The sequence below is a fragment of the Oncorhynchus mykiss genome, chromosome 16, assembly GCF_057628025.1.
Source record: "Oncorhynchus mykiss isolate SJ-2025 chromosome 16, ASM5762802v1, whole genome shotgun sequence".
NCBI classification, from domain to species: Eukaryota; Metazoa; Chordata; class Actinopteri; order Salmoniformes; family Salmonidae; genus Oncorhynchus; species Oncorhynchus mykiss.
This window is the reverse complement of record NC_143037.1, coordinates 32520893-32537014: the sequence shown is the minus strand read 5'-3', so window position 1 is coordinate 32537014 and position 16122 is coordinate 32520893. Positions and strand designations below refer to the sequence as shown.

At 42.7% G+C, this 16122-nt stretch overlaps 1 protein-coding gene across 4 annotated transcripts in view; it reads right to left on the bottom strand.

Annotated features, from left to right (window-relative positions):
• Positions 1 to 8504: 8504 nt before the first annotated feature.
• Positions 8505 to 16122, bottom strand: part of cpn1 (carboxypeptidase N subunit 1) — a 147487-nt gene continuing 139869 nt past the window's right edge. For all 4 annotated transcript variants that reach the window (XM_021565595.3, XM_021565593.3, XM_090202558.1 and 1 more), the window contains 2 exons: positions 9638 to 9756; positions 8505 to 9050 (listed from right to left, as the gene is read on the bottom strand). In XM_021565595.3, the coding sequence (XP_021421270.1) occupies positions 8952 to 9050; positions 9638 to 9756 (218 nt within the window). In that variant the 3' untranslated portion in view covers positions 8505 to 8951. The remainder of the gene's footprint in view (positions 9051 to 9637; positions 9757 to 16122) is intronic.

The window sequence follows — 16122 nt, the reverse complement described above, 5'->3', positions numbered from 1 at the left end:
TACTCAGACTGTCCGCAATATGCTGAGAGAGGCTGGACTTAGGGCTTGTAGGCCTGTTGTAAGGCAGGTCCTCACCAGACATCACCGGCAACAACGTCGCCTATGGGCACAAACCCATCGTCGCTGGACCAGACAGGACTGGCAAAAAGTGCTCTTCACTGACGAGTCGCGGTTTTGTCTCACCTGGGGTGATGGTCAGATTTGTGTTTATCATCGAAGGAATGAGCGTTACACTGAGGCCTGTACTCTGAAGCAGGATCGATTTGGAGGTGGAGGGTCCGTCATGGTCTGTGACAGCATCATCGGACTGAGCTTGTTGCAGGAACTTGCAGGTGCCTTGGTGGAAGAATGGGGTAACATCTCACAGCAAGAACTGGCAAATCTGGCGCAGCCCATGAGGAGGAGAGTACTGCAGTACTTAATGCAGCTGGGGGCCACACCAGATACTGACTGTTACTTTTGATTTTGACCCCCCTTTGTTCAGGGAAACATTATTCAATTTCTGTTAGTCAAATGTCTGTGGAACTTGTTCAGTTTATGTCTCAGTTGTTGAATCTTATGTTCAATCAAATATTTACACATGTTAAGTTTGTTGAAAATAAACGCAGTTCACAGTGAGAGGACGTTTCTTTTTTGCTGAATTTACATTATCAGGCATTGTTATCCAGTGTCATGACGTGGCCCTTTCTCGTGTAGATCGTGGCTTCCCCCTCTCTCTCACTCTCTCCTACTCTCAGGTTATGTTATCTCAGGCCATAAATTCCTGGAGGAGACTTTCTCCCCCTGGTAATACAGAGAGAGAGAGACCACAGAGAGAACACCAGAGACCACAGAGGGATTTCACTTGGCCAAACTCCTAATCCCCAACATGGGAGTTTTAAACAACATGTCCACCTTTGAGAGTGTGGGACTGGTCCGTGGACACTAAAGTGACAGTAATGTTGAGTGTGTTTCATTTGGTGACCTCATGAAGGACAGGAAACACACATAACTATATCTATGAATGTGTATATTTCTCAATTATAGGGTTTGCATCTAATTATTGAATAAAATTAATGAGTAAAGATTAAACTATTTGTGAAATGATGTAATGTGATGTTAACCTTACAATCTGAGAGAATTGAATTCAACAGTAATAAAATGGCAGATTTTTTAAATGTTATATAACATACTATTAAGTAGAATGGAATGGTTTGCCTTGTGTTGTAGTATTTGTCAGCTTTGATACTCTTATGTGGGTGTCATAACCAGCCATAAAATATTACAAGATGTCTAAACACGCCTAAATATTTGTCATGACAGTGTTATTATAATGTTATGACAGGTTACGTCAGCTGTTGACCGTGTCATAAAGTGTTACCCATATATTTTATATAGGGTATATTTTTTCACATCTTTGATGTACACAAGTATTTTGATGAGTTGATCCACTCTTGCAGCACCATCAATAACAGATCAGATGCATGTTTATTCTAACACATCGTTTTTGTACCGTGCATAGAACTGTGCCGATTAAGCATTACATTTGTTATTACTTGAGTAGATGCTGAGAAGAAAAAAAATATATCTCAGTAAATGCATTCTGCTGTAATATTGTCAAAAGGTCTATGTCATCATTATTGAACATATTCAGTAGGTACCATATGAAGAGTTTAATTCCAAAATGCTATATATACATTTTATGACATTTCTGTAAATGAGCTTTTATGGATTAAAGAACTTATGAAAGAAATTGGTGTGTTTTTCACCATCTAATCATGGCTTAGGGTTGTTCAATGACAGACATGTATTTGTGTCACACCCTGACCTTAGTATTCTTTGTTTTCCTTGTTATTTTGGTTAGGTCAGGGTGTGACATGGGTGATGTATGTGTTTCACCTTGTCTAGGGTTTTTTGTATGTTTATGGGGCTGTCTCCGTTCTAGGTATTTTGTATGTCTATGGTTGCCTAGATTGGTTCTCAATTAGAGGCAGCTGTCTATCGTTGTCTCTGATTGGGAACCATATTTAGGCAGCCATATTCTGTGGGTACTTTGTGGGTGATTGTTTCCTGTCTGTGTTCTCTGCACCAGATAGGACTGTTTAGTGTTCACGTTTATTCGTCTTTCATTAAAACATGTTGAGCACGAACTACGCTGCCTATTGGTCCGATCCCTGCTACTCTTCAGACGAAGAGGAGGAAATCAGCCGCAACAATTTTTTTGAAATGTATTACTTGATAGTTTCATTTCAGAGAGACAAAATACTAATGTTTTGTTGCAAAATGCTATACAGGTAACTGCTAAAATAAAGGAAACAACAACATAAAGTGTCTTATTAGGTCATTGGGGCCACCACGAGCCACAACAGCTTCAATGCACCTTGGCATACATTCAGGAACTCTATTGGAGGGATGTGAGACCATTCTTCCACAATAAATGTCATAATTTGGTGTTTTGTTGATGGTGGTGGAAAACTGTCTCATGCGCCACTCCAGAATCTCCCATAAATGTTCAATTGGGTTGAGATCTGGTGACTGAGACAGCCATGGCATATGGTTTACATAGTTTTCATGCTCATAACATCTTGGGGCTAGGGGGCAGAATTTTCACTTTTGGATAAATAGCGTGCCCAATTTCAACTTCCTACTACTCATGCCAAGAATATAAGATATGCATATTATTCATAGATTTGGAAAGAAAACACTGACGTTTCTAAAACTGTTTGAATCATGTCTGTGCGTATAACAGAATTTATGTAGCAGGCAAAACCCAGAGGACTAACTGTTCAGAATGTTTAGTTTTGAGGTCTCTGTTCAGTGAGTTCTCGTTGGAAAACTATGTTTCTTAGGAACTGGTTTTCAGTTCCTACCGCTTCCACTGGATGTCACCAGTCTTTGGAATTTGATTGAGGTTATTCCTTTGTGCAATGAAGAAGTAGGCCAACTAGGAACTGGGTAACACTGTTGAGAGTTGCGTAAGACGTGAAGAGTAGCGCTGGTTTGTTTTCATTCCTGTATTGAAAACAGATTGCCCCGTCTACAATTTGATCGATTATTAACGTTTAAAAATACTTAAAGTTGTATTACAAAAGTAGTTTGAAATATTTTGGCAAAGTTTATAGGCAACTTTTAAAATATTTTGCAGTGACGTTGCGCATTTTGGAAGCTGTTTTTTAATCAAACATATTGGAGTGCCAACAAAAGAAGTTTGTCAAAGGTAAAGCATGTTTTATATTTTATTTCTGAGTTTTGTGTAGCGCCTGCAGGGTTGAAATATGCTACCCTCTTGTTTACTGCTGGTGCTATCATCAGATAATAGCTTCTTATGCTTTCGCCGAAAAGCATTTTATAAATCTGACATGCTGGCTGGATTCACAACGAGTGTAGCTTTAATTGAGTATCTTGATTTAGTGTGATTTAATGAAAGTTTGATTTTATATCATTTTTAAAAATTTGCCGCGCTGCATTTTCCCTGTTTTTTTCCCCAAGTGGGACGCAACTGTCCCGCCTATTCGTAAGAAGTTTTAAGTGACAACTCATGCCCTGCGGGGGGCATAGCAAGTATTTTGGTGACTTATTCCACTGCAGGACCATCAATAACAGATCAGATCTGTGTATGTCCCCCTCCTATGGGTGTGCATAGCCATGGTAACCCCAAAAATGCCTGACCAGCATTTTCAAACATGACCCTTAGCATGATGGGATGTTAACTGCTTACTTAACTCAGCAAACACACTGTGTGCAAGCACCTGCTTTCAATATACTTTGTATCCCTCATTTACCCAAGTGTTTCCATTATTTTGGCAGTTTCCCGCCTCACTATCAGAGGAATAAATAGTACTGCTAGGTTTAACACAGTCAAATGTGAGAAATAACAAACATTTTAATAAAGAACTGTACAAATGCTACATTTGTGAGCTCAATATTTAAAAAAACGAATCTAAACAATGCATCAACACAGTAATATGAGATCTGTATGTAAAATATTTACATTTGACATTTGTCATTTAGCAGATGCTCTTATCCAGAGCGACTTACAGTGAATGCATTCATCTTAAGATAGCTAGATGAGACAACCACATACCACAGTCAAATATACAGGATATGAACATTCCATTCCAGCTAAACAATGTATATCTAGAGTTTTGAAACAAAACCCATTTTAATAAACATAAAATCTATGAAACGAAAACCAGAGAACAGCAATATTTTACACACACCTGAAGGTACCAATCAGTTCTGATGAAAAAAGACAAATGTGTGGATATAGCGTTTTGGAACTAAACTCTTCATATATACCCTTACATATTTATGTACATTGTAACAATAAGCATTTGTGCCAAGGTTCAGTGGGTACTGAAGGAAAAACATAGGGTTGAGGAAACATAGAGCTGAGGGAACATAGGTTGATGGAATATAGGGCAGAACCCTGCTTGTTTTAGATCCTGCTGCGGCTGAGCAGGTCGATCCTGGAGCCACAGACCGGTCCATGGATACTGCAAGTGAGGTTGGAGGGGAGGGGAGTGAGTTTATTGGTGAATTGGTCTGCGCTTCTGTTGTTTTTCATTGCCAGAGTGATGCGGATGTGGTCGTAGTCTGATGTAGCTTGTCGCCAGGTGCCTCTGTTTGTGGCGTGGAGTACCCAGAATGTTGTGTTTTTGTTGCATTTCTTGAGGTTGGTTGTAATGTTGTCTTTGTGCCCCTTCTTTAATCCCACTTGCATTATTTTTGCCTCTGCCAGTTGTTTTTTGCAGCTTTGAGCCGGGCATGCAGACAGTGTTCTGTTCATTGAAGTTGGTGCCAGATGATTTGGGATTCTACGCTGGGGACGTTGGCCTGTGTCAGGATGCTGACGTTGGTCTGTCGATCCTCCCTCCTGTATCTTCCTTAAGATCTTTTGCTGCTGACACTCCAGTTTTTGAAGGTGCCCTTCTGTATGTCACCCATGTCTCACAGCCGTTGCGATAGTTGGTATTATGACAGCCTTTTACACTACGAGTTTTGTGTTGGTCCTGAAGTCATGTTTTTTTAACACATATTTTGTCAGTTTTCCAAAGGCCGTGCTGGTGCAGCATCTCCTGTGCTGTATTTCTTCCTCAATGGTGATTTGTTGTGAGAGATAGCTGCCGTGGTAAGCAAAGTCTTCCACATTGTCAAGTGGTTCACTTCCAGTGTCCTACTGTCAGATTTGATGGTTGTCCTGGGGCAGGCTGTTGGAGCACCTTTTTTTCTGTTTTTTCAGGTTGAGTCCCAGACTCTTTGGTGATTGTTTTGAGCTTGTCAGGGCACCCAAGGATTTCTCAGAGCACATCTCAACTGATTCAATCAAAGGCTTTGGTCAGGTCGATCAATGCCATGTACAGTTACTGATGTTTTTTTTTCTTCAATTAACAGACGCTTTTATCCAGAGCGACTTACAGGAGCAATTAGGGGTAAGTGCCTTGCTCAAGGGCTCATTGGCAGATGTTTCACCTAGTCGGCTCAGGGATTTGAACCGGCGACCATTATTTTACTGGTCCAACGCTCTTAAGCGTTAGGCTAGCTGTTCTTGTCTCACAGCAAAGATCATTGTGCCTCGTGAAGGTTTCCTGGAGAGGGTTTTCAACATAGGATGTGATCAAGTACCGTGGATCCAAAATTATTGGCACCCTTGATAAAGATTAGCAAAAAATAAATAATATAAATACCGAGCTACATTGTTTGCAACAACAACACATAGAACATTTGATTCGATTATACTAATTTCTCAGAGAAAGATAGTTTATTTATTTGTGGATTTTGATATCTGCTTGGGGTTATTGTATTGCTGGAAGATCCACTTGCAGCCAAGTTTCGGAAGAGGCAACCAGGTTTTTGGCTAAAATGTCCTGGTACTTGGTAAAGTTCATCATGCCGTTGACACTAGGACCAGTGGTCGCCATTGAAAACGCATTCTCTGGAGTGATGAATCACGCTTCACCATCTGGCAGTCCGACGGACGAATCTGAGTTTGACGGATGCCAGGAGAATGCTACCTTCCCGAATTCATAGTGTCAACTGTAAAGTTTGGTGCAGGAATAATAGTCTGGGGCTGTTTTTCATGGTTCGGGCTAGGCCCCTTATTTCCAGTGAAGGGAAATCTGGACGCTACAACATAGAATGACATTCTAGATTATTCTGTGCTTCCAACTTTGTGACAACAGTTTGGGAAGGCCCTTTCCTGTTTCAGCATGACAATGCCCAATGCACAAAGCAAGGTCCATACATTAATGCTTTGTCGAGATCGGTGTGGAAGAACTTGACGGGCCTGCACAGAGCACTGACCTCAACCCCATCGAACACCTTTGGGATGAATTAGAACGCTGACTGCGAACCAGGCCTAATCGCCCAACATCATGGCCCATCCTCACTAATGCTCTTGTGGCTGAATGGAAGCAAGTCCACCTAGCAATGTACCAATATCTGGTGGAAAGCCTTCCCAGAAGAGTGGAGGCTGTTGATTGATTTTGGATTGAGATGTTCAACGAGCAGGTGTCCACGTACTTTTGATCATGTAGTGTATCTGTGCTATCGCGGCGGTCACGCAATTGCATTCAGCCAAGAGTCGTTCACATCTAGTCCAGTTGCGGCCCAAACTAATCCTTCTTCAAAGTTATCAATAAATAATTATATTTGTATGCCTAGCAATCACAAATGTACATTGTTTGAAGCACACTTGTATAAGTCTCAGTCACAATTGACAGCTCCAATAAGCCCCCTATGCTGAACGAAAGGCTTGAAAAATCATGATTCTTTTGAGTTTTTAGTTCATAATTTGCCTGTAGGGGTTCTGCTTACTCTGGGCATTACTGAATCAAATGAAATAAAGAAGTTTAAATGTTTTGACTGAACAAATTAAAGATGCACTTCGCAGAAATCGCTATGCAATTTCCTGGTTGCAAAATTCTAATAGTTGGCCTAATTTCAGTTTATGTTATGAAACAAGCAAGTCTATTTGTCACGTCCTGACCTTAGTTCCTTTTTTTATGTCTCTATTTTAGTTTGGTCAGGGCGGGCATTCTATGTTTTGTGTTCGGCCTGGTATGGTTCCCAATCAGAGGCAGCTGGCAATCGTTGTCTCTGATTGAGAACCATACTTGGGCAGCCTATTTTCCCACTATGGGTTGTGGGGAGTTATTTTCTGTTTAGTGTGTGTTGCATCTGACAGAGCTGTTTCGGTTGTGCCTTTTGTTACTTTGTATTTAGTGTTCAGTTATATTTAATAAAATGCAGAACACGTACCCCGCTGCACCTTGGTCCTCATCTTCTTCCTCCAACGGCCGTTACACTATTGTAGAGAATCATTGTACCATCTAAATTGCAGTGAAATAAGCTGGTGTACAAAAACGAAAGTAAAAGATGCGAAAACAAAACCTGAGAACGAAGCAAAGAAATAGCGCTGTCTACCCCTTCTTAGACTTGCTTAGAATGAGAATGATAAATCTATAACACACATTTCTATGTGAATTTGGTCAGGTTGCCCAAAAAGTTACATATTGCAACTTTAAAAAGGCAGTAAAAAGAGCCAAACTTCCCTTCACTAATTTCTACAGTGATTTTCACATGTTGCTTGCAAACGTATTTACAACAATGAAATGAAACATTTGTATACAAAAAAATATTGGTTGAAGCTGGTGTACAAAAACTAAAGTAAAAGATGCAAAAAACAACCTTAAAACAGGAAGCAAAAAAATAGCGCTTAGACTTGCTTTGAATGAGAATTACAATAACCAGTAGTGTAGTACTTAAAAGTAAAAAATACTTTGAAGTACTACTTAATTTGTTTTTGTGGGTATCTGTACTTTACATTGCTAACTTTCTGTACTATATTCCTAAAGGAAATCATGTACTTTTTGCTCCATACATTTTCCCTGACACCGAGAAGTACTCGTTACATTTTGACAGCAAAATGGTCCAATTCACAAACTTATCAACGCAACATCCCTGGTCATCCTTACTGCCTCTCATCTGGGGGACTCACTAAACACAAATGCTTCGGATGTAAAGGATGTCTGAGTATTGGAGTGTCAGTCAATAAAAATGGTGCCGTCTGGTTTGCTTAATATAAGGAATTTGAAATGGTTTATGCTTTTACTTTTACTTTTGATACTTAAGTACATCTTAGCAATACCATTGACATTTGATACTTAAGTATATTTAAAACCAAATAATTTTAGACTTTTTCTTTATTTTACAGGGTGACTTTCATTTTTACTTGAGTCATTTTCTATTAAGGTATCTTTACTTTTACTCAAGCATGACAATTGAGTATTTTTTACACCACTCTCTATAACCTACATTTCTATGTGAATTTGGTCGAGTCGCCCAAACAGTTACACATTGCAGCTTTAAAAAGTCAGTAAAAAGAGCCGGACTTCCCTTCACTAATTTCCACAGTGATTTTCACATGTTGCTTCCAAACTTATTACAATGATGAAAAGAAACATTTGTGCACAAAAAATATTGTCCTATTTTTTTATATTGTAAATCATAGGAATTAGCCGACATGAGTGTAGTATTCCTTTAATTAATTAAAGCTTGTATCACAATATAAGATATCATATTTCATAAAACCAATTATTTAAACAATTCATCTTTATTTTTATATTTAAATAATTGTTTATCTTTATAGTATTGAAATGATGTGCTATGCTGCTATATAGATATTTTTGCACATCAATTTCAATGACTAATAATTAAAGTAAAGCATTCACCACCTTTTATTGTTGATTCATTTCATGAAATTACTGGAAATCTATGTATTCTTTTTACTCAAAATGTGAACATGAAAACTGTCCTTGAAAATCAAAATTATAGCGCTCATACAGTACAAATCAGGAGTAAATCAGGCTTACAAAATAGGTGTATCTTTAAGTGACATTTATTAGACATTGTCAATTGTTCCCTCTGCGTGGACATGTGGGTGTGTTCTTTGTTTATCTCACACCCATGTCTCATCTTGGGCCCACCTTAGCTGAGGAGAGGTTTTTCTTGCTGTGGTGGGACTGTGTCAGATTTGTGTCTTTTGGTGCCACTTTCAGGTAAAAGTGCAACTGCAATGAGTAACAAAATAGAACATTGAGTTTGAGGGACAGACTTGCAAAACCAAATGAAATTAAAGACATCCCCCGGAACTTTGACAACTAGTAAGTTTTTTTTAAACCACCCGCTTTGGTCTGGATGTGTCAATGTGTCGTTCATACATGCATAATCTATGAGCAGATTTACTGTTTTTCCTCAATTAGCCACAAAATCCCTAGTTTGAAAGTTACTGTTCACTGGAAGCTGTGCAGCGCAATTTTCCCTACATTTTCCTCCACATGGGCCAGCCCCCTAGCAATTCGAGTTCTGGCCAATGAGCTTCTGCCCCCTGCCATTTGAGTGACAGCTAGCAAGATACCCACACAGCAGAGTCAGACTGAGAGTTCAATGACGTGGTGCACATACAGCATCTGCAAATATGTGATGTAGTACTCAATTTTCGGGGAACATTTTTGACTTGTGAGTTAAACTTTCAGATCTACTGGCTAAAAAGTGTACAAAAGTACAGGAGGAACTCTTTAAACAAAAATTGTTTTAAGGCTGATATCATGCCTAACATTTGAATAAACTCTCATTCTCCTCTCACACACAGTCTCACCTGTATAGCCTCAGCAGGTCCCACTGTCACCGTGCTGGTAGAGGGCAAGTATCCTGATGTTGATGCTGTCACAGTGTAGGTGCCTGGTAACAGCAATCTGAAGTAGTCTCCATCCACACCTCAAAGACAACATGTAACATAGGTTCTGTGTAAACTCCTGAAAAATACAACAGCTTGTGGCTGCCATGACAGCCTGAACTAAGGGTATGGCCACATTGAGATTTTGTGTACAAAAATTGTGGATGGAACCAATGCTTTTTCAATGGCAATCATCTGTTGCCAGAATGACAACGGAGATGATTGTCCGACAATGTCTGCAACTCATCTGCAAAATTTGAGATGAGCTGAACTTTTGACAGACAATGATACACATCATATACTGTACAGGATTTCATCGCCGTTCATGAATCTCAGTATGGCCGTACCCTAGTTACCAGGAGCAATTAAAAATAATTAGGTCCTACTTGAATTTGTCCTCAAAATATGTGGTTATTATGGAGAATGCCCTGTTAGAACCAAAGTAGTGTAGACACCGCAGGTTTACTCAAAATCTTTACTCCATATTCGGGTGTTAGCTCGCATTCGCTCACGAAAGCCTGGGGAAGTTCACAATGGAAAAGTATGAAAGGAGTGCATATTACCAGCGGCTCTTAGCGAGTGGTTGTGCGTGGAAACTATTTTTCAAAAAGAGCCATCCTGTCCATCCCTCGTCCTCCGCAAATGATTATTCTAGAGTAAGCAAATTGACTGTGCTAGGATTGCTAGAATGCTTCTTATTTATTTTTACATTTGGAAATTGTTTTTAATTTTATATAATTTGGTTGTTATGACACTCTAAAACGCCGCACTCTAAAAAAGAAGGCGTTAAAAACAAGCCAAGTTGGGATATTTGGTAACCCAGTGCAAGATAAATATTGGACAGAACACACGCTGGGTTAGTTTGACCTAGCCAGTTGACCTAGCCAGTTGGGTTGTGTGAATAACCCAAGATATAACCATAATTTGCTTTTTTTCCCACTTTCACACAGGGTTAGCCAAGCAGCTGGGTCTTTTTGAATATAATCCTTTGATTATTTTCAGGAGGCAAAAAAAATATGGGGACGGAATTATGCAGACAATTACATTGATAGAAGCCACAATCTATCTGAAATATTAAAATGTATCTACCCACCCCAAAAAAAAAATATTTATATACAGTACCAGTCAAAAGTTTGGACACACCTACTCATTCAAGAGTTTTTTTATTTATTTTTACTGTTTTCTACATTGTAGAAAATAAAAACTATTTAGTAACCAAAAAAGTGTTAAACAAATGAAAATATACTTTATATTCTTCAAAGTAGCCACCCTTTGCCTTGATGACAGCTTTGCACACTCTTGGCATTCTCTCAACCAGCTTCAGCTGGAATGAGTTCCTACATATGCTGAGCACTTGTTGGCTGCTTTTCCTCCACTCTGTGGTTCAACTCATCCAAAACCACCTCAATTGGGTTGAGGATGGGTGGTTGTGGAGACCAGGTCATCTGATGCAGCACTCTCCTTGGTCAAATAGCTCTTACACAGACTGTGTTTTGGGTAATTGTCCTGTTGAAAAACACATGATAGTCCCACTTAGCGCAAACCAGATGGGATTTTGTATCAGATGGGATTGTGTATCGCTGCAGAATGATATCTTTTACTTGAACTCTGTGAAGCATTTATTTGGGCCGCAATTTCTGAGACTGGTAACTATAATGACCTTAACCTCTGCAGTAGAGGTAACTCTGGATATTAATTTCCTGTGGCGGTCCTCATGAGGGCCAGTTTCATCATAACGCTTGATGGTTTTTGCGAATGCACTTGAAGAAACTTTCAAAGTTCTTTAAAGTTTCCGGATTGACTGACCTTCATGTCTTAAAGTAATGATGGACTGTCGTTTCTCTTTGCTTATTCTAGCTGTATTTTAAATGTATTTGCCTCAATATCTTCTGGATACCATCCCTACACAACTGATTGACTCAAACGCATTAAGGAAAGAAATTCTACAAATTACCTTTTAACAAGGCACACCTGTTCACTACCTCATGAAGCTGGTTGAGAGAATGCTAAGAGTGTGCAAAGCTGTCATCAAGGCAAATGGTGGCTACTTTGAAGAATGTAGGATATATTTTTATTTGTTTTACACTTTTTTGGTTACTACTTAATTCCATATGTGTTATTTCATAGTTTTGATTATTCATTATTCTACTATATATACACAGTACCAGTCAAATGTTTGGACACACCTACTCATTTCAGGGTTTTTCTTTATTTTTGCTTTCTACATAGTAGGACATCTATAAGCCTCATGAAGCTTCTAAACCAGCAGTGTTCACAAATAACATGTGTTAACTATACAGCAGAACAGAGGAACAGGAATGACGTTTACTCTCACAGGTGGCCAAAAATAACTACCTGCAAGCCACGCCCCCATTCTCCAAATCTGACCCACTGGATCATATCTCAATAACCCAGCATCAATAACTCCGCATCAATAACCCAACCTGGCTCTTTCGCAACTAAGTGGCCCAATGCTTGCACGTGCAGTTATTGGCTGTTACGTTACGAATTTCTGCCTCTGTTTGAAGGTGCTTATATGGCTTGGGGGCAGTATTTCGACATCTGAATGAGAAGCGTGCCCAAAGTAAACTGCCTGTTACTCAGGCCCAGAAGCTAGGATTTGCATATAATTGGAGATTTCGATAGAAAACACTCTAAAGTTTCCAAAACTGTTAACATATGGCAGGCGAAAACATGAAGAAAATCCATCCAGGAAGTGGAATATTTGTGTAGTAGAGACTCTAAAGGGTCCGGGTGGGCCGGGTGGGCATCTCTCTGGGTGGGCATCTCTTCACGGCGGCGGCTCCGGTGCGGGAGGTAATCCCCCCTCCACCCGCAGATCCCTTCGCTTTAGTGGCGGCCCTGGTGGATGGACCTTCACTGGAGGAACCAAGCCACAGATCATCTCAGGCGGAACCAGACCACCGATCATCACTGGAGGCTCCGGACTGGGGACCGTCGCTGCAGGCTCCAGACTGGGGACTGTCGCTGGAAGCTCCGGACTGGAGAATGTCGCTTGAGGCTCCGTACAGGAGACCGTCGCTGCAGGCTCTGGACAGGGGACCGTCACTGGAGGCTCCGGAACGCAGATCAACGCTGGAGGCTTCGTGCCATGGATCCTCACTGCAGGCTCCGGGCCATGGATCATGACTGGAGGCTCCATGCCATGGATCATCACAGCAAAATGTTTAAAACATTACAATACATTCACAGATTTCACATCACACTGTGTGCCCTCAGGCCCCTACTCCACCACTTCCACATATCTACAATACAAAATCCATACATTATCGTGTGTGTATGCATGTGTCTGTACCTATGTATGTTTTGCTTCACATAAGGTGTATTTCTATCTTTTTTTTTTATCTAATTTTACTGCTTGTATCAGTTACTTGATGTGGAATAGAGTTCCATGTAGTCATGGCTCTATGTAGTACTGTGCACCTCCCAAATTCTGTTCTGGACTTGGGGAGTATGAAGCGATCTCTTGTGGCATGTCTTTTGGGGTAAATATGTGCCAGTAATTCAAATAGATAGCTCTGTGAATTAAACATATCAACACCTCTTACAAAAACAAGTAATTGTAACGGTTTTCTTCTATCTCCTCCTCTGATGAAGAGGTAGAACAAGGATCGGACCAAAATGCAGCGTGTAGATTGCGATCCATGTTTTAATAAACAAACGTAAAACACAAATCAATACAAACACTACAAAATAAAGAACGGAACGAAAACCTAAACAGCCCAATCTGGTGAAAACACATAGACAGGAACAATCACCCACAAACACACAGTGAAACCCAGGCTACCTAAATATGGTTCCCAATCAGAGACAATGACGAACACCTGCCTCTGATTGAGAACCATATCAGGCCGAACATAGAACTGGACAAACTAGACATGTAACATAGAATGCCCACTCAGATCACACCCTGACCAACCAAAACATAGAAACATACAAAGTAAACTATGGTCAGGGTGTGACAGTACCCCCCCCCCCCCCCCCCCAAGGTGCGGACTCCGGCCGCAAAACCTGAACCTATAGGGGAGGGTCTGGGTGGGCATCTGTCCGCGGTGGCGGCTCTGGCGCTGGACGTGGACCCCACTCCATAATAGTCTTAGTCCACCTCCTTAGCGTCCCTAGATAGGTTACCCTCCTTAATGACAGCTCGGGACAGAGGGGCAGCTCGGGACAGAGGGACAGCTCGGGACAGAAGGACAGCTCGGGACAGAGGTAGCTCAGCACTGAGAGGAAGCTCAGCACTGAGAGGAAGCCCAGGCAGGTAGTTGGATCTAGCAGATCCTGGCTGACTGGCAGTTCTGGCAGATCCCGGCTGACTGGCGGATCTGGAAGAGTCTGGTTGACTGACAGCTCTGGCTGCTCCATTCTGACTGGCAGCTCTGGCTGCTCCATGCTGACTGGCAGCTCTGACTGCTCCATGCTGACTGACTGCTCCATGCTGACTGGCTGCTCCATGCTGACTGGCAGCTCTGGCTGCTCCATGCTGACTGACTGCTCTGGCTGGTCCATGCTGACTGGCGGCCCTGGCTGCTCCATGCTGACTGGCGGCCCTGGCTGCTCCATGCTGACTGGCGGCCCTGGCTGCTCCATGCTGACTGGCGGCCCTGGCTGCTCCATGCTAACTGGCGGCTCTGGCGGCTCCTTGCAGACTGGCAGCTCTGGCGGCTCCTTGCAGACTGGCAGCTCTGGCGGCTCCTTGCAGACTGGCAGCTCTGGCGGCTCCTTGCAGACTGGCAGCTCTGGCAGCTCTATGCAAACTGGCAGCTCCTTGCAGACTGGCAGCTCTATGCAGACTGGCAGCTCCTTGCAGACTGGCAGCTCTATGCAGACTGGCAGCTCTATGCAGACTGGCAGCTCCTTGCAGACTGGCAGTTCTGAACAGGCGGGAGACTCCGGCAGCGCTGTAGAGGCGGAAAGCTCTGGCAGCGCTAAACAGGCGGGAGACTCCGACAGCGCTGGAGAGGAGGAAGGCTCTGGGAGCGCTGGACAGGCGAGGCGCACTGTAGGCCTGATGCGTGGTGCTGGCACTGGTGGTACTGGGCCGAGGACACGCACAGGAAGCCTGGTGCGGGGAGCTGCTACCGGAGGGCTGGGGTGTGGAGGTGGTACTGGAAAGACCGGACCGTGCAGGCGCACTGGAGCTCTTGAGCACCGAGCCTGCCCAACCTTACCTGGTTGAATGCTCACGGTCGCCCTGCCAGTGCGGCGAGGTGGAATAGCCCGCACTGGGCTATGCAGGAGAACCGGAGACACCGAGCGCAAGGCTGGTGCCATGTAAGCCGGCCCAAGGAGACGCACTGGGGACCAGCTGCGTAGAGCCGGCTTCATGGCATTAGGCTCGACGCTCAATTTAGCCCGCCGACACGCGGAGCTGGAATATACCGCACCGGGCTATGCACCCGCACTGGAGACACCGTGCGCACCACTGCATAACACGGTGCCTGTCTGGTCTCTCTAGCCCCCCGGTAAGCACAGGGAGTCTGCCCAGGTCTCCTACCTGGCGTAGCCATACTCCCTGTTAGCCCCCCCCCCAAGACATTTTTGGGGCTGACTCTCGGGCTTCCGTCCGCGCCGCCGTGCTTGCTTTGCCAACTCCATTCTCCGATAACCTTCCGCGCACTGCTTCATCGAATCCCAGGCGGACTCCGGCACTCTCCCTGGGTCGACCGCCCACCTGTCTATCTCCTCCCAAGAAGTATAGTCCATACTGTACTCCTTTTTGGGCTGCTCCTGTTGCCTCTTCACCTGCTGCACCTTGGTGCGGCTACACTCCCCTGGTTTAGCCCAGGGTCCTCTCCCGTCGAGGATTTCCTCCCATGTCCAGAAATCCTTACTACGTATCCCCTCTTTTCACTGCTGTTGCTGCCTGTTGACACGCTGCTTGGTCCGTTGGTGGTGGGTGATTCTGTAACGGTTTTCTTGGTGAGAAGGAGAGTCGGACCAAAATGCAGCGTGTAGATTGCGATCCATGTTTTAATAAACAAACGGAAAACACGAATCAATACAAACACTACAAAATAAAGAACGTAACGAAAACCTAAACAGCCCTATCTGGTGAAAACACATAGACAGGAACAATCACCCACAAACACACAGTGAAACCCAGGCTACCTAAATATGGTTCCCAATCAGAGACAATGACGAACACCTGCCTCTGATTGAGAACCATATCAGGCCGAACATAGAACTGGACAAACTAGACATGTAACATAGAATGCCCACTCAGATCACACCCTAACCAACCAAAACATAGAAACATACAAAGTAAACTATGGTCAGGGTGTGACAGTAATGAGGAAGTCAATCTCTCTTCCACTTTGAGCCATGAGAGATTGACATGCATGTCATTAATGTTAGCTCTCCGTGTACTTTTAAGGGCCAGCCAT